The sequence below is a fragment of the Cololabis saira genome, chromosome 7 (assembly GCF_033807715.1).
Source record: "Cololabis saira isolate AMF1-May2022 chromosome 7, fColSai1.1, whole genome shotgun sequence".
NCBI classification, from domain to species: Eukaryota; Metazoa; Chordata; class Actinopteri; order Beloniformes; family Belonidae; genus Cololabis; species Cololabis saira.
The window spans coordinates 14,131,578-14,150,807 of record NC_084593.1 but is presented as its reverse complement, the minus strand read 5'-3'; the positions used below and the strand labels follow the sequence as shown (position 1 = coordinate 14,150,807).

Here is a 19,230-nt window from a genome sequence, read left to right as displayed (position 1 = left end):
GTGGAAAAGATGTGTAAGATTGATGGAAAATTGAATATGTTTTCCCCGATATTTAATAATCTCGGTCTTTTAATAGATGGATGTCCCATCAGTTTCCGTGGGTGGAAGACAAAAGGTGTTCATACATTGGGGGATGTGTTTGACGAAAACGGACTGTGCTCGTTTCAGAAACTCAGTGAAATTTTTAGGTTACCTGGTACTTCTTTTTTTTTCTATTTACAACTGAGATCATCTATGAAAGCCTACAGGAGTCCCGTGGCGGTCTGCCCTTACAATACACCCTATACATGAGCGCATCTGCAAAGCAAGTAGATCTAAAGGTCCGGTTTCCTTGTTGTATGAATTTTTTTAAAGTCTGGCTATATGCCACTAACTGTGGATGCTTGGTGGAGGAGCGATATTCCAGATTTGGATTTAGATTGGCTTAATAAAATGATCTTTTTTCCATTGGTCAGATATAACTAACTTTGTAAGGCATGATATTGATAGTTTAGGATTTTTAACATTCAGCATGTGTCTTTGAAGCACCCTTACATGAAGAACTATGTAATTCAATTTTTTTTTTATTAACCCCTTGATTTTCTCAACATCTAGCATTTCTTTAGAGTTTTGTGTTTTCAGTGGTTGGGGACTCTATTCCATTCACTTCTACTCCAATGACTCCTTGTGTCTCTGTCAGTTCACCCACCTTGTTGTGTAATGTTGTGCAGCTGGCGTCAGAGAAGAATTTCTTTCACATGGAAAATATTAAACTTTTTTTTTTGATTGAACGCAATTTATAAACAAAAACACACATTTATACAAACTGCTTGTGGAGGAAATACAATACAGTATAACAAAATAGAACATAATTTGGGAGGTATCATGAACAAGAGACATACACACAAACAATAAGGTAAACATAAATAAAATTAATAACAAAAACAGTAAGGCATTTTATGGCAAATAGCATTGATATTTCAGAAAGAGATTAAAATAAAAGATAATTTGATATATCAGCTAGTAATTTTTTTTCCATTTATTTGACTTAAATTTTTTTATAGAGACAAAAAAACATTTGAAATAATTTAAAAAAAACATTGGAAAGAGGGCTTCATTTTTCTCCACTTACAGCAGTGCTATATGATATTTAGCCAGTAGGAGAATTACATTAACCAAGAGAGACACGGATTTGTCAATTGTATGTAAAAAATAATATTTGAGATTTCTAATTTTGGGATGTCGTTCATTTTTAAAGATAGCCTATTTCTAAATACGCCAAAAAGTTTGTGAGACAGGACACAATAGAAACATGTGATCAAGTGATTCTTCAGATTCATTACAGAAAGCACCGGGGTCAACTTCAGATTTAAATCTTTGTCTCAAAAATTCAGCGGTTGGATAAATGATTATCAAACATGTTAAACCAGGAAAACGCCCTGAGCCAACGACTCAAGGCTGATTTATGGTTCCGCGTCACACCGACGCAGAGCGTACGCAGTACCCTACGCCGTAGGCGCTGCGTCGATTTAACGCGGAACCATAATTTAGGCTTCAGTCGAGTCCAGTTCGCATATACCACATGAAAAATGTAAATTACACCATAGCAGCATATTTATGCCGAACAATACTTGTATACGACTGATTTAGTGTGACCAAAACTAGAATGAAGTGCTACGAATTTTTACAGAGCTCTCTTCTACTGTTTACAACCGGGGCAGCCATCATGGAATGTGAACTCGGGGGTGGTGAAGACTCTCCCACTTTCCCAGTGGGAAATCCCACTTCGAGGGGCGTTCCAGTTGAAAATTCCGACTGGTAACTGGGAAATCCACACTTCCGAGGACAAATGGAACGCGGAGACACCGATGGCGTCCCGTTACAGCTGGTTTGTGTTGACACTTTCTCCGTTTCTACTATAATCGCTACCTGCGAGAAAAGACTTCTGCCTTACCTGTACTTTATGTCCAAGACGTATCCATGTGTCACCTGAGACTTTTTCCTCTTCAGAGTTACTAAAAGTGTTTCACTTCAACGATGGACTTTGTGACGCAGCTGTGAGTTTCCTTTATCTCATATTTATAATGTGATTTTCTTTGTAAAAAACGTAGCTTTACTTATTAAATAGCTGATAGTTTCATCCTTATCTTATGAAAAAGGAGTAAATATGTAACCGTGTGTGGCCTTTTAAATGCTGTGTAACTTCCTGCTTGACGACGTCTTGGATAAAAATGATATTCTTTCAACATTGGATGATTGTATCAGTCCTAGCAGATGTTTAAACTTGTTTTATAGCAGTTTGAAGAAAATGAGTTGACCAAGTGAACGGCTTTTCTGCAAGATAATAATATTAGAAATCATAAATAACTTTTGGGCCTGCGCAAAGGCTTCCTGCGCGTCTCTGCGGAAATGTAATCTTTGAATATTTTAAATTGGACGCTGTGCTGATTACATAGTACAATAAAGTTAAAGTGATTAAAGGAATCTTATTAGTCCAGCTGTCCCAAGTGCAGCAATTGATATCGTGGCTGTTAAAGTATTTATCAATAAACTTGCAAAGGGGTTGGGCTTTCAGCGACATGTTTAAAGGGCAGATCTAAGCAACAGTCCAAATGAAACTGAAAGTACCAAACTCTAGAAACGGTCCATTTTAATGGACTCAAACAGCACAAAGACTCATAAACCTTTGAACCTTCACGTTGTGTTTCTCTCTTATATTTTAATCTGTTCTTGTGTTGTTTTTGTCAGTCTAATTTTAGCATTTTTTTTCCTGTTTTTTAATTTTTTTATTAGATCTTCATGTCTTTTGAAAATAAACGAGTTGCATTTGTGAATGAAATGTGCTTTACAAATGAATGTACCTTGCCTGGTCTGTGGGAGCAGAAAAAGTTGATGCAAAGTCATGTGAGCTCTTCAGAAATATTCTTGAATAAACGCAGAGATAAAGCCACATTGCTGTTATGAATGTTTAAAAACATTGCTGTTTTTAAACTGAATAACTTTAAAAGTTAATGGTTTAATTGTTGTTGAACACAGGCTTGTGTCTTATCTAATGTTCTCTGGGATCTGCAGTTCTTTTGAAGGTGCTTTGATTTGCAATGTGATGCATTTTGAGGTGTTATATAGGGCTTTATGTTGGTTTTTTACTAAAGAATTTGCGTGACCGGCGTCTTCGAGTGAGGGTGGTGAGTGTTTGTTGTGTGACTGAGAGGAAAAAGGAAAAGTAACGTCTGAACTCTCCCAGCAGGTGCTTGTGTTGATGTGACGGGCTGGACTCAGCGATGAATCAGTCTGAGGACGGAGAGGAGGGAGTTCCTTCCTCTTTGTGTGGGGAACATGGGAGTCCGAACAAACGTCATAGGTGAGACAGTCAACTCTCACTGTCCAAGATTGTTCCTTATGTCAGAGGACAAAACTCAGTCCACCTTTATTCACTCTCTGTGTTGAAGTTCGGAGCAGCAGCAGCAGCAGCAGCAGCAGCTACCGGCAGACTATTCTGAACCTGGAACCTCTGGACCTGAACCTGGACCCAGCTGCCTGTCCATGAGGAGTGACTGGTCAATTGATCATCCATTGAACTTCAGACAGTCCCTCGATGAAAAGTGAGAAAACTGATAAGAAATGACTGAGACAGAAGTTTGTTGTTTTGCTCATACAATGTTATTGTTGTGGGTTTCCTTTTTTTTTTTTTTTTTTGCATTTTACTTTAATCAAAATTAAATTTCTTCATACATTCATGTGTCATTGATGTTTTCTTGCCAGGATCTTTGAGAGACCAGAATCTCCTCCAATGAGGTGTGTGACCAGTCAATAAATTTCACCTCACTTTTATACTAACTACTAAATCCACTGGTTGTGCTGTCAGAGGAGTGCATATGTTTCCGTTCAGATGTATGCCCTCGATATGCCCTCGACAGGAACAGAGAGGTGAAGCTAAAGTCTCCTAAACCTGAACCCAGCTGCGTGTCCCTGAAGAGTGACCGGTCGATGGTTCATCCTCTCGCCTTCAGACAAACCCCTGATGAAAAGTGAGTGTGGGAGCTATTCAGTTATGTGTTTTTGCTATTCAGTATTTTGCTATGTTGTATTGTCAATGTTTATTGTGTTTGTTTTGCATAATTAGTTAAGTCAGTCTTATGGTTTCAGTCTATTTGAGTTGGAGCTTGTGGCAGAGTGGAGGAGCTGCAGCCACTCAGGCTGACGGGACACAGGTGTGTCCGTCAGCCTATCCACCCTGCCAGCCTTGATAAGGACTGGGAGACTGCAGCTGGGGAGGTGGGCTGATGGAGCTGCTGCCTGAGAAGCTGCTGATGTGCTTCTGCACGTGTGTGTTGGTGAAACTGGTGAAATAAAGGGTCTGCACGAAACTCCGTGTCTCTCCATCCTTCGGGCGGGCCCCCGTAGCATCCACCCTGCTACATCTGGCGCCCAACGTGGGGCCCGAAGAATGGACGAGAGAGGCACGGAGCGGGCCCTGGACGCGCTCGCCCGGGCCATGGCGGGCATGGCGGCCGCCTTCCGGGACCAGGGCGAGCGGCAGCTGGCCGCCATAGAAGCCCTGGTGGCCACGGGGCGACCCACCCCTGCACCCCGTCCGAGGGCCGCCGCAGCAACGCGGGAGGAGCTGGCGGCGCCGCAGCTGAGAGGCCGGGAGGCAGAAGCTGCGGGCCGCCAAGCGACGGCTCCCGAGGCGGCGGGACCCGCGGAGCGACCCATCCCTGCACCCCGTCTGAGGTTCGCCGCGGCAGTGCTGGTGGCGCCGCAGCTGAGAGGCCGTGAGGCAGAAGCTGCGGGCCGCCAGGCGACGGCTCCGGGGATGGAGTCAGCGGCGGAGACGGAGACGGAGGCGGAGTTGGCTGGGGAGGCGGCTGCGGAGGCGCAGCCGCCATCAGCGACGGCCGGGACGGAGGCGGACCACCAGCCAGAGCAGGGCTGCGTTGCGGAGGAGGAGGAGGAGGCGGTCCCGGAGGCGGTCCCGGAGGCGGTCCCGGAGGCGGACCGGCAGCTGGCGCAGGACTACGCCACGGAGGAGGCGGTCCGGGGCGCACCGTGTGGCCCGAGGCCACCACGGGCCCGGCCAGGAGAGCGTCGTCCACGGCGACCGGGCCGACGCCGGGGTCGCCCCCCCCGACCGTTCCACTGCTCAGGCCGACGCCGGGGACGACCCCCCGACCAGGAAGCCCGGAGGGTTCCTCTCCCGCTCCGAGGGGGGGGGGGGGGCGGGGGGGGTATGCTCGGCCGGACGGACCCCGGCTTGAGTTTGTCGTTGGGGGTGTGTGGCAGAGTGGAGGAGCTGCAGCCACTCAGGCTGACGGGACACAGGTGTGTCCCATCAGCCTATCCACCCTGCCAGCCTTGATAAGGACTGGGAGACTGCAGCTGGGGAGGTGGGAGACTGGAGCTGCTGATCGTGAGGTGCTGCTGGTCTGCTGGCTGAAGGTGATTGTTCACGTGTGGGTGATCTGAGCAAATAAAAGGGTCTGCACAAAACTCTGTGTCCTCTCCATCCTTCGGTCGGGCCCCCGTAGCATCCACCCTGCTACAGAGCTATATGCTTTTATTTTGAAAGGCGGTTGGCAATTTGGGCACATCTGATGTTACATAATTGATGAGGGACAGATGGTTAGTGGACACCGGGGAAGGTGCATGGCTTTTAGCAGCTTCAGTATTAGACAGAATTTTAAGATCTTGATGTATTGTTCTGGAAGAGGCTTAATAAATGTGACAAAAATGTTGCTGCCTGTCCGGACAATCGCCTCCTTCGTCCCGTGGTTCCTGTCTGTTCTGCATAAATAGCTTACCTGGTGCCTCTCAGTGGCCGTTTGAATTAGTTGTTGCAGACAAATAGCCACTACAGTGAGAAAACTGATAAGAAATGACTTTGAGACAGAAATTTGTTGTTTCCTTTCTTCACATATATATATATATATATAGTATATTACATAAGTTAAAAAAACGCTTCATTATAATCCTGAATAACTCCTACTTTTCTGCCACTGTGATTTGTTTGATTACGACTTTTTTCCCCATCAAGAAGTCCTTTAGCAAACCTTTTATTTCTCTGAGCTTTGTGGATGAACATCACTGGCATCTGACCTTTCACCCATCATCTACCTTGAGATTTCAGTCAGGAACTGTAGACTATAAAGCTGAAAGGTTGCTATACTCACTTCTGTTGGCTTGATCAATCTGCAGTCTGCTGACCTGTAACCGAACAATATAAAAGTTACATGAAACAATCTGTTAATGAATGAGATATTGTCGCTGTCACGTAACCTAAACAGTGCAGATGGCAGCCAAATGAGCAAAATGTAACTTGTTGGCTTGAAATGAAGCAAATCTGAGTGAGTTGTGGCAGCCGACGCTTCATCTGTGTGATTTGTCCTCCAGCTCATACTCCGACCATGAAAAGGATGCAGGGATGAAGGAAACGGCAGAGGAACTGCAGCTCCTGGGTGAGTAGCAAACCATTGAACATATTAACACGAACCAAATTCATTTGTGCTGTCATTGTTCAATTTTTCAGTTCATGAAATTTACATTAGTTAAACGTCAGCTCACGACGAGCCAACTTTGATACAGCAGATGTCATCAGTGTACAGCGCAAAGCGGAAATGTGCAGTCACAGCCAAGTTTGGTGAAAGCTTGTTGCACAGCGAGTCTTCTAGTGAGGTTACAAAACTGCTAAAATTGCATAATGTGCCTGCCACCTCTTTCCTAATACCCCGGAGAGTAGGTGAAAGTTTTTAGATGTTATTCTGCGATAAATCCCAGTGTTAAAGATGATTGGGATCTGAGAACTCTTGTTTATTTTCATGGTACCTTAATATTAATAATAGAAACCAAAAGCAAAAATGCTGATAAATCGAAAATCAAAACAACATGCTAGAGTGTAATTTTTAGTAAAGAAGAGGTATCTTTAGTCAAAAGACTAAACTCAAGCAACCAGAATAGTAACCTCGCTATAAGGGACATATATGTAAATGAAAAGTAAAATGTACAGAAACACACGTGTATTCTCAATGTCAATTCAATTTTATTTATATAGCGTCTAATACAACAGATGTTATCTCTAGACGCTTTCCAGAGATCCAGAACATGAACATGAACATAAACATAAACATAAACCCCCGAGCAATTATTATATAAACAATGGCAGGTAAAAACTCCCATAGTGGGAGAAAAACCTTAAGCCAAACAGTGGAAAGAAAAACTCCCCTCTGCTCATTGCTCTGTCAGCGTAAAGAGCAATGAAAGGATTTCCCCAGGGTTTAACTTCCTTTAGAATCAGAATTATTACTTGGATTTATATGGACCAGAATGTATTGAAGTCACTTTTGAGAGGAATGAAATCTTGTAATTGATGAATTTATCTGTTGTTCTCATGACTTAATGTTTTGTTACAGTGATTTATTTTCTACAAAGGAAACTGAAAACTACGCTGAAGAAGTTCCGGTCCGTGTTTCAGGAGATCGCTAAAGCAGGAAAGCCGGCCCAATTCAGTCAGATCTACACAGAGCTCTACATCACAGAGGGATGGGCTTCAGAGGTCAACGAGGAACACGAGGTCAGACAGATCGAAACAGCATCCAGGAAACCACATGCAGAAGAAAAAGCAATCAGACCAGAAGACCTGTTTAAAACTCCAGCTGAAGGAGATGTACCAACCAGGATGGTGATGACGAAGGGAGTAGCCGGCATCGGGAAAACAATCTTAACTCAGAAGTTCACTCTGGACTGGGCTGAAGACAAAAGCAACCAGGACATCCAGTTCACATTTCCATTCACCTTCAGAGAGCTGAATGTTCTGAAGGAGGAAAAGTTCAGCTTGGTGGGACTCGTCCATCGCCTCTTTTCTGAAACCAAAGACATCTGCAGCTTTGAAGAGTTCAAGGTTTTGTTCATCTTTGATGGTCTGGACGAGTGTCGACTTCCTCTGGACTTCCAGAACAATGAGGTCCTGACAGACGTATCAAAGCCCACCTCGCTGGATGTCCTGCTGACAAACCTCATCAGGGGGAACCTACTTCCTTCTGCTCTTCTCTGGATCACCACCCGACCCGCAGCAGCCAATCAGATCCCTCCTGAGTGTGTTTCCATGGTGACAGAAGTCAGAGGGTTCACTGACCCACAGAAGGAGGAGTACTTCAGGAAGAGGATCAGAGATGAGGAGGAGGCTAAAACGGTCATCTCACACATCAAGACATCACGGAGCCTCCACATCATGTGCCACATCCCGGTCTTCTGCTGGATCACTGCTACGGTCCTGGAGAAAGTGTTGAAAACCAAAGATGGTGGAGAGCTGCCAAAAACCCTGACTGAGATGTACATCCATTTCCTGGTGGTCCAGACCAAAGTAAAGGTGGTCAAGTATGATGGAGGGTGTGGGATGGATCCACACTGGAGTCCAGAGAACAGGAAGATGATTGAGGCTCTGGGAAAACTGGCTTTTGAGCAGCTGCAGGAAGGAAACCTGATCTTCTACGAATCAGACCTGTCAGAGTGTGGCATCGACATCAAAGCAGCCTCAAAGTACTCAGGAGTCTTCACAGAGATCTTCAAAGAGGAGAAAGGACTGTACCAGGCCAAGGTGTTCAGCTTCATACATCTGAGTGTTCAGGAGTTTCTGGCTGCTCTTCATGTCCATCTGACCTTCATCAACTCTGGGGTCAATCTGTTGAGGGAAAAATCAGAGTCAGAGACAAAACCATCAACGTGGACACATGTCTACGAGACTGCTGTGAACGAGGCTTTAAAGAGTCCAAACGGACACCTGGACCTGTTCCTCCGCTTCCTCCTTGGCCTCTCACTGAACACCAATCAGAAACTCCTACAAGGCCTGATGACACAGACAGGAAGTTTGTCACAGACCATTCAGGAAACAGTCCAGTACATCAAGAAGAAGATTGATGGGAATGTGTCCACAGAAAAGAACATCAATCTGTTCCACTGTCTGAATGAGCTCCACGACAAGTCCCTTGTGGAGGAGATCCAGCAGTCGCTGACATCAGGACGTCTCTGCACAGATAAACTGTCTCCTGCTCAGTGGTCAGCCTTGGTCTTCCTCTTACTGTCTTCAGAAGAAGATCTGGATGTTTTTGACCTGAAGAAATACTCAACTTCAGAGGAGGCTCTTCTGAGACTGCTGCCAGTGGTTAAAGCTGCTAATAAAGCTCTGTAAGTAACAGATGTTGAACAATAACACACTTGTATACAAATGAAGATGAAACACAATGACAAATTCAACATTTTGTCCTCCAGCATCTACAACCTCTCAGACAGAACCTGCAAAGCTCTGTCGTCAGTCCTCAGCTCCCCGTCCTGTTGTCTGAGAAAGCTGGACCTGAGTAACAACAACCTGAAGAAACCAGGACTGAAGCGTCTGTCTACTGGATTCAGGAGTTCCACGTGTAAACTGGACACCCTGAGGTACGTCACCGGGGCCCCTCCCTGGAGTCAGGCCTGGGGTTGGGGCTCAAAGGCGAGCGCCTGGTGGCCGGGTCTTTGTCCATGGGGCTCAGCCCAAAATGGCGACGTGGGCCCGCCTTCCGGTAGGCCCACCGTCCACAGGAAGGACCATGAGAGGCTGGTTCAATGTGGTCTGGGTAGCAGTCGTGGCAGGGTGCCTCGACGACCCAATCCCTGGACCAAAACCCTCTCAGTAGGGACATGGAATGTCACCTCGCTGAGGGGGAAGGAGCCAGAGCTTGTGCATGAGGTTGAGAGATACTGGCTAGAGATAGTCGGGCTCACCTCCACACATAGCTTGGGCTCTGGAACCAGCTCCTTGAAAAGGGCTGGACCCTCCACTACTCTGGAGTTGCCCAGGGTGAGAGGCGGCGGGCTGGTGTGGGCTTGGTTATAGCCCCTCAGCTCAGTCGCCATGTGCTGGAGTTTACCCCGGTGAACGAGAGGGTCGCTTCCCTGCGCCTTCGGGTCAGGAAAAGGTCTCTCACTGTTGTTTGTGCCTACGGGCCAAACAGCAGTGTGGAGTACCCGGCCTTCTTGGAGTCCCTGGGAGGGGTACTGGATAGTGCTCCAACTGGGGAGTCCATTGTTCTACTGGGGGACTTCAACGCTCACGTGGGCAATGACAGTGATACCTGGAGAGGCGTGATTGGGAGAAACGGCCTCCCCGATCTGAACCCGAACGGTGCTTTGTTGTTGGACTTCTGTACTAGCCAAGGTTTGTCCATAACGAACACCACGTTCAGGCATAACGGTGTCCATCAGTGCATGTGGCACCAGGACACCCTAGGCCGGAGGTCAATGACCGACTTTGTTGTCGTTTCATCTGACCTTCGGCCGCATGTCTTGGACACTCGGGTGAAGAGAGGGGCTGAGCGCTCAACTGATCACCACCTGGTGGTGAGTTGGATGCGCTGGCAGAGGAGGAAGTTGGACCGAAAGCGTCTAGAGACAACATCTGTTGTATTAGACGCTATATAAATAAAATTGAATTGAATTGAATTGACAGACCGGGCAGACCCAAACGGATTGTGAGGGTCTGTTGGGAACGTCTGGCTGAGCCTTCTGTCAGGGACGTCTTCAACTCTCACCTCCGAGAGAACTTCTCTCAGATCCCGGGGGAGGTGGGGGACATCGAGTCCGAGTGGACCATGTTCTCTGCCTCCATTGTCAATGCGGCAGCTCGAAGTTGTGGTCGCAGCCGGTGCCTGTCGTGGCGGCAATCCTAGAACCCGGTGGTGGACACCGGAAGTACAGGATGCCCTCAGACTGAAGAAGGAGTCCTACCGGGCTATGTTGGCCTCTGGGACTCCTGATGCAGTATATGGGTACCGGCAGGCCAAGCAAGCCGCAGCTCGGGCGGTCCTGGAGGCAAAAACTCGGGTCTGGGAGGAGTTCGGTGAGGCCATGGAAGAAGACTTTTGGTCGGCCTCGAGGAAATTCTGGCGGACCGTTCGGCGCCTCAGAAGGGGGAAGCAGTACTCTGCCGGCACCATTTACGGTGCGGGTGGGGAGCTGTTGACCTCGACTGGGGACATCGTCGGACAGTGGAAGGAATACTTCGAAGATCTCCTCAACCCGACTGACATGCCTTCCATTGAGGAAGCAGAGAGTGTGGACTCGGGGACGTGCTCATCCATCACCCAAGCCAAGGTCACTGAGGTGGTTTGTAAGCTCCTCAGTGGCAGGGCACCAGGGGTGGATGAGATTCGCCCTGAGTACGTCAAGTCTCTGGATGTCGTAGGGCTGTCTTGGTTGACACACCTGCGACATTGCATGGAGGAAGGGGACAGTACCGCTGGAGTGGCAAACCGAGGTGGTGGTCCCTCTTTTTAAAAAGGGGGGCCAGAGAGTGTGTTCCAACTATAAGGGGATCGCACTTCTCAGCCGCCCCGGGAAAGTCTATGTGAAAGTAATGGAGAGGAGAATACGGCCGATAGTTGAACCTCGGATTCAGGAGGAACAATGTGGATTTCGTCCCGGTCACGGAACACTGGACCAGCTCTATACCCTCTGCAGGGGGCTTGAGGGTTCATGGGAGTTTGCCCAACCAGTCTACTTGTGCTTTGTGGATCTGGAGAAGGCATTTGACCGTGTCCTTCGTGCCATTCTGTGGAGGGCGCTCAGTGAGTATGGGGTCCGGGGCCCTCTATTAAGGGCTGTCCGGTCTCTGTATGATCGGAGCAGGAGTCTGGTTCGCATTGCCGGCAGTAGATCAGACTTGTTCCCGGTGCATGTTGGACTCCGGCAGGGCTGCCCTTTGTCACCGGTCCTGTTCATAATTTTTATAGACAGGATTTCTAGGCGTAGCCAGGGGCCGGAGGGGATCCGGTTTGGGAACCTCAGGATTTCATCTCTGCTTTTTGCAGATGATGTTGTCCTGTTGGCTTCATCGGACCGGGACCTTCAGCATGTGCTGGGTCGGTTTGAGGCCGAGTGCGACGCGGCAGGGATGAGAATCAGCACCTCCAAGACCGAGGCCATGGTTCTCCATCGGGAAAGGTTGGCGTGCCTTCTCAGGGTGGGTGGAGAAGTCCTGCCTCAGGTGGAGGATTTCAAGTATCTCTGGGTCTTGTTCACGAGTGAGGGAACAATGGAGCGTGAGATTGACAGATGGATCGGGACAGACGGATCGGGACAGACGGATCAGTGCAGTGTCCGCAGTTATGTGGTCGGTGGACTGGACCGTCGTGGTGAAGAAGGAGCTGAGTCGAAAGGCGAAGCTCTCGATTTACCGGTCAATCTACGCACCTACACTAATTTATGGTCATGAACTTTGGGTAGTGACCGAAAGGACAAGATCGCGGATACAAGCGGCCGAGATGAGTTTCCTCCGCAGGGTGGCTGGACGCTCCCTTAGAGATAGGGTGAGGAGTTCGGTCACCCGGGAGGAGCTCGGAGTCGAGCAGCTACTCCTTCACATTGAGAGGAGTCAGCTGAGGCTGAGCCTCCTGGACGCCTCCCCTACATGCCTGGAGGTGTTCCAGGCATGTCCCTCCGGGAGGAGACCTAGGACACGCTGGAGAGACTATGTCTCTCGGCTGGCCTGGGAACGCCTCGGACTCCCCTCGGAAGAGCCGGAGGAAGTGTCTGGGGTGAAGGAAGTCTGGGCATGCTGCTGCCTCTGCGACCCGGTTCCGGATAAGCGGCGGAAAATGAATGGATGGATGGATAATTGGACCTAAACAGTGATGCTGAAACTCACATAATCTGAACAGTTCAAGTTCCAGTTCGTGTTCTGCAGAATGAACAAGTTCACTTTCAAGTTCTTTATTTGCCAATATGTTCAACAACAATATGTGTTAAGACCACTATTTTTAGCTGAGCGCAGCAGTGTACATCGGTGATTGGCTCTGACTTGCTGTGTCATCAGTTGCAGTCATGAAACTTGCAGATTGTTGGGTATTTTTACGCATCATGTGGGTTTAAAACAAATGTCTTCCTGCCGATTGTGTCTTTAGGCTGAGCTTCTCCAACCTCTCAGAGGGAAGTTGTGAAGCTCTGTCCTCGGTTCTCAGCTGCCAGTCCTCTGGTCTGAGAGATCTGGACCTGAGTAACAACAACCTGCACGATTCTGGAGTCAAGCGGCTGGCGGCTGGTCTGGGAAGTCCACACTGCAGACTGGAAACTCTCAGGTCAGGGATCCACCTCTTTAGTTGATGGGAATATAGGTTTAAATTATATATATATATTATGATCCTAGCTCTTGTGCTGGGCTTGAAGAGAACTTGCCATCAAAGGCCTGCAGCAGCCTCAGATGATGTTGTACGTTTGTACCTGCAGGCTCTCAGGTTGTCTGGTCACAGAGGAAGGCTGTGTTTCTCTGGCCTCGGCTCTGGACTCCAACCCCTCCCACCTGAGAAAGCTGGACCTGAGCTACAACCACCCAGGAGACTCGGGGCTGAAGTGTCTGTCTGCTAAAGTGAAGGATCCACACTACAGACTGGACACTCTCAGGTATGGAGACGTGGAGAATGTGGGCGGTGGGGGCGGTCAATCTGATCAATTCCCTCATCCCCCAAGAGCTGCCTTTAGGAGGATGTGCATTGTCCTGCACCAGGAGGAACCCAGGACTCACTGCAACAGCGTAGGCTTTGACAATGGGATTAGATCCTGGCAGTCAGGGTTTCCTTTGTCGAGCCTGTAGAGGTCTGTGTCCCTCCATGGACGCCTCTCCCCAGAGCATCACACACCCACCACCAAACCCAGGTCACGGGCAGCACAACGTTCTCCTCGTGTACAGTGGGGCAAAAAAGTACTTAGTCAGCCACCAATTGTGCAAGTTCTCCCACTTGATGAGAGAGGCCTTTAATTTTCATCATCAGTTGACACAATTTTATTGAACTTGTCAAACACAAAGTCAAAGATATACACTGCCTGGATACTGCATTTATAAAGCTATATAAAGATTCTGTAATTTCTCCACTAACTACGATAACAAACAAATCTATAAATGAAGGAATCTTTCCCAGTACTTTTAAAACACCTATAGTAATTCCAGTCCATTAATCTGGTGATGCTCAGGAGGTCAGTAGCTATTGCCCCATTAGTATACTTCCAGCAGCCTCAAAGGTCATGGAAAAGGCAGTGGCAGAACAACTCATTGTCCATCTTGAATCCAAGGCACTTTTACATCCGCTGCAGTTTGGATTCAGGAAAAAACATTCCACTGACATGGCCTGCTGTCATTTCCTTGAGGACATTAAAAACAACTTAGACCAAGGAAGAGTCGAGGAACGGGCCAAAATATCAGCAACAGTGTGTGAAAACCTTGTGAAGACTTAAGCCTGAATTATGGTTCTGTGTTAAACCAACACAGAGCCTACGCCATTGCTGTGACGCCGTCGTGAACCCTTCGGACTTCTCTGTCACTCCATTTCGCCGTGGTGCAACACCCCCCCAGAGCGCTAGTTGATACTTTGTTTAGCTTCCGGCTTTTCCGGTCAGAGTGAATCAAAGAGATAAGGACAACTTTTGTGCAAAAAAAAAAAACAACCCAAAAAAGAAAAAAATCACACACACACGGAAGAAAAGAGCGCTGAAAGTTCACGACTGCTTCACGAACTGTGTGTGTGTGTGTGTGTGTGTGTGTGTGTGTGTGTGTGTGTGTGTGTGTGTGTGTGTGTGTGTGTGTGTGTGTGTGTGTGTGTGTGTGTGTGTGTGTGTGTGTGTGTGTGTGTGTGTGTGTGTGTGTGTGTGTGTGTGTGTGTGTTCAAAGATGTATTATTAGGGCCCGAGCACTTACAGTGCGAAGGCCCTATTTTATCTTTAGGAATCTTTTTTTTTTCCTTGTTTTTTTTTTTTCTGACGAAATGAGGGCCTTTTTGTCCCCCTAAACGTGCCCCAAAAGTCACCAAATTTTGCACACAAGCCAGGCCTGGTGAAAAATTAGATATTTAATGGTTTGCATTAATGGGCGTAGCAAGATGGCTCAACAGCGCCCCCTAGAAAACTTTGTGCCTCAAGCCCCACAATACGGTTTGACGTACATACACGAAAATCGGTACACACCTGTATCATGTCGCAACTTAAAGAAAAGTCTCTTGGCGCCATGGCCGAAACCAAACAGTCGGCCATTTTGAATTAATCGTGTAATTTTGAGTACTTGACCTTCATTGGCCTGAATTAGCCCCGCCCCTTCTTCTGATTGGTCAATATTTGATAGTCCCTATTTTCTGCTATAACTTTTGAATGGGTTGACATAGAGAGTTGTGGGTGTTGTCATCGGACTCGGTTTTGAGTCCTTGAACATAATTGCTGCAAATTAGCCCCGCCCCTTCATCTAATTGGTCGATATGTACTTTCTGCCATAACTTTTGAATGGTTTGACATAAAGAGTCGTGGGTGGTGTCATCCGCTAAATGTCCAGGCCTGAAGACATCAACATGCAAGTCATACAAGCGCTTCCACTGCAGCACGCCTGAATGTGCACAAGGGTGCGAGGGCCCGTTCATCGCTGCTTGCAGCTTTAATTTTTATTATTTTTATAATAAAAATGTCTTATTCTTATTTCTTATTCTCCCTCCTTTCAGGGTGGAGCCTGCTGGAGTCCAGTGGTTGAAACCAGGTCTGATGAAGTGTAAGTTGGTTTGTCATCAAAGTTCTGCAAAACACGCCACATGTCCAGTCCCTCTCTCAGTGTCCCATCACTGATTCAGGTTTTGTGATGCTATAAGTTAAAATCAGAGACGGGTGAATCATGCTCAGCTATTGTTTCCTCTTCAATCCTTTAGACTCCAGAAAACTCAGACTGGATACAAACACAACCAACAGGTTCCTCCGACTGTCTGACAACAACAGGAAGGTGTTTTACGTGGAAGTGGATCAGTCCCACGCAGATCATCCAGACAGGTTTGACAAGTTTCATCAGGTCCTGTGTGAAGATGCTCTGGCTGGTCGCAGCTACTGGGAGGTCCAGTGGGCAGGAGAGACTGATGTAGCAGTGAGTTACAGGCGAATCAGAAGGAAAGGAGACATTGATTGCGTATTTGGAAGGAACAACTGCTCCTGGAGTCTGGACTGCTCTCATGAGGGGTTCTCTGTCCGTCATGACAACAGAGAAACATCCATACTTTCCCCCTCCTTGTTCTCCCACGGCTCCATCATCTCTAAGAGGGTGGCCGTGTACGTGGACTATCCTGCTGGCACCCTGTCCTTCTACAGCGTCGTCTCTGACACACTGATCCACCTCCACACCTTCAACACCACCTTCACAGAGCCTCTTCATCCTGGTTTTGGAGTCTGGTATCACAGCGCTGGTTCTTATGTCAGACTGTTTTCTCTGTTGAGTGACAGACAAAGACTATCTACGTCTTAGACCGGATGGTTCAGGACAAACCTGATCTCTCAGGCCGCGTTCAGACTGCAGGCAAATCTGATTCATATCTGATTCCTTCTCATATCCGATTTTCAGGGCTGACTGTCCACACTGTTTTTAGCAATTGTCCATATCGGATCTGGCTCTGTTCAGACTCGGCCACATCATTGACTGATCTGACGGGTTGCCGTAGCAACGACGTCGGAGCGGAGGCGTCACCCAGCGCGTGTATTGTGTGAAGTCATGTAATTGCGACATCAAAAACAATAACAATATGGAGCCAGCTCACATGCTGTTCCATACCTGTAAAGCTGGGCATACACTGTGCAATATTTTAAATCGTTTGACACTTACCCATCTCAATCTAATCCTCCCGTCGGACCTCTGTTACTGGAACTCGAGGCTGGTTTTGGGGCGGGGGGGGGGGCTGTGTCCACCCAAACGTGCGTCCTGCCCACCCGATCAAAGGTAATGAGGATCCTTTATTTTTTTATATATATATTTATATATATATATATATATATATATATATATATATATATATATATATATATATATAATCTGTACCGTTCCTGATTGGGTCGGCACTGCGCATCATTTTTAGACATAACAATGAACGCATACCGCAAAAGTTGTGTCTCGGCGGAGGGACCCGACGTCCCAGCAAAATGAGAGTGAGGGTGTTCAGAAAAAAACCACCAGCAAACTAACAAACCAACCAACAAAGCTTAGAGTTAACAAAACGAACCAGCAATGAACAACTGGCAGCTGATGAGCTGACGGGCTGCAGGTTCAGGCTCTCAGCGCGACTGATAGGAAGATATGAAGGCTGATTTATGGTTCCGCGTTACACCAACGCAGAGCCTACGGCGTAGGGTACGCGGCGACCGTACGTGGAAATGCGGTCTTTTTTTCTGCTATTAAAACATGTTGTAATGTGAATTTGCAACACTTAAACTACAAATAATAGTTTTTGACGTGACATCAGAGATTGTACATGCTCTCTGTGAAAGGATAAGTAGCTCCACAACTGGAAATGGGCGGGTGGTTTGGAGCGTCTGGGACAGTCATATCTGATCTGAGTGTTTGGAGCTGTTCAGACTGAGACGCATCTGCCCAAATGCGATAAGGATCGGATATGAAACTACCTCCCGGAGGTGGTTTCCATCTGGTTTGCAAAAATCGGATCTCATGCGGTTTGGGACTGTTCAGACTTCAAAAGAGTCATCCAGTTTCAATCTGGATGGGCTAAAAATCGGATATTGGCCTGCAGTCTGAACGCGGCCTCAGTTCCGTTGAATGCAGTGTCAGATCAATATCACCAGCACCGTTTTTAATCTAAATCTAACGGTAAACATGAGTGTCGGTTAGGTTTGATGGTTCTGTGATCATAATTTTATTAACGCTAATGATCATGCTTGTATTTTACTATGGATCATGTCTGATACTCTTAAAACTGCAGGTATTGGAATTGTGAATAGGAAATACGTCTGATGTGCACGCATCAGTTATAAAACAACTTTACATGATTTAAAAAGAGGAGTCTTTTGCAGAACTCCGACGCAAACTACTTTTACATTTACAGGACACGCAGCAGCAGTTTGTTGCGGCTGTAACTGTCTTGTTTAGGATGAGCGTAAATATTCCTCAAGTGGTTACGGCATCAAAAATTAGCACTGTGAAAAAAAAGGGACCATCAATCTGAGAAAGACTTATTGTGGCCAGTAAAAACACAATCTTGTTTTATGATGAATTTATGAATTTTTTGTACCCTTTGTCTGTTGTGCTATGGACCTTGTGTCCTTAATAAAGTTTATTATTATTATTATTATGATTACATGGCATCTACATTAAACTTTCCCTTTGGGGGTCATTTAAGTATCCGTTCAATAATATTTATGGTATTGCACATGTTTTTAACTTTAATTTCTTTAACTTTAATTTCATCACCACTTGAAATATTTTGCACCAAAACTGTTTGAGATGTATTACCTTTGCTTTCTTTTATTGATTTATTTGTGTTTGTGTGTCAGAAAATCTGACAAAATATTAACACGTCAGTTATTACATTAAAGTGCATAAAGCTGATAACTAAACTGGCCTCGTTGTTGCTCATGAATAAAATTCACAGAAGTATAAATGCAACAGTTCAACTGTAATGATCCTTCTTGACCTGTTTACTCTTTTCAATACTGCCATCTACTGGCGGAGGATAATTACGACAGCCCCAACAACCCATAACATGCTTCAATTTAATCTTTTGTTAAATATTATTTGACGTTTTGTAATCCAGTTCCGTCCAGTTTGTGATTTTTAATCATCATAGAGGACTTTAATACGTGTATTTATGGGCATTTTTGCTATGTTTTCCTTACACTTTATAATCATGGCTATGGTTGTTTCATTCTGTTCCGTTTGTATTCACACTAAACCATACAGAATGGACGGTTAAAGCAATATCCATGCTTACTTATAACTTTATTGTAGGAACGTCTCACATTGTAATAATAATAATAATAATAATAATAATAATACATTTTATTTATATAGCGCTTTTCTGGGCACTCAAAGACGCTTTACATTAAAACAAAACACATAATACAAATTACAATTACACAGGACAGTACAAAAGGACACAACATGAGACAGGACATTAATCACACATTAAAAGCAGTTCTGTAAAGGTGAGTTTTGAGATGGGATTTGAATGCTGGGAGGTCTGTACAGTCACGGATGTTTTTGGGGAGGGAGTTCCAGAGGGTGGGTGCAGCGATGGAGAAGGCCCTGTCGCCCCAGGTCCGGTGCTTGGTTCTGACAGGAAGGGACAGGAGATTGGCGTCAGAGGAGCGGAGGCTGCGGGAGGGAGTGTAGCGGTGGAGCAGGTCGGTGAGGTAGCAGGGGGCCTGGTTGTGGAGGGCTTTGTGGGTGAGGAGAAGGATTTTGAAGTGGATCCGTTGAGGGATGGG

The 19,230-nt window shown here is 46.5% G+C and overlaps 1 protein-coding gene and 1 long non-coding RNA gene across 3 annotated transcripts; both read left to right on the top strand.

The window, feature by feature from the left end:
• Positions 1-1,831: 1,831 nt before the first annotated feature.
• Positions 1,832-3,484, top strand: LOC133446774 (uncharacterized). 2 transcript variants are annotated; one of them, XR_009782877.1, is made up of 3 exons: positions 1,832-2,036; positions 3,227-3,340; positions 3,429-3,484. It is a non-coding gene; the product is annotated as an uncharacterized LOC133446774 (long non-coding RNA). The 2 variants fall into 2 exon arrangements; XR_009782878.1 differs by having other exon boundaries at positions 3,224-3,340.
• Positions 3,485-7,522: 4,038 nt separating this feature from the next.
• LOC133446768 (NLR family CARD domain-containing protein 3-like) lies at positions 7,523-18,388 on the top strand. Its single transcript, XM_061724844.1, has 7 exons — positions 7,523-9,156; positions 9,241-9,408; positions 12,909-13,082; positions 13,231-13,404; positions 15,480-15,526; positions 15,681-16,297; positions 17,555-18,388. Exons 1-6 carry the CDS (start codon positions 7,652-7,654, stop codon positions 16,262-16,264), a joined length of 2,652 nt encoding a protein of 883 aa, XP_061580828.1. The 5' UTR covers positions 7,523-7,651; the 3' UTR covers positions 16,265-16,297; positions 17,555-18,388.
• The last annotated feature ends 842 nt before the right edge of the window (positions 18,389-19,230 follow it).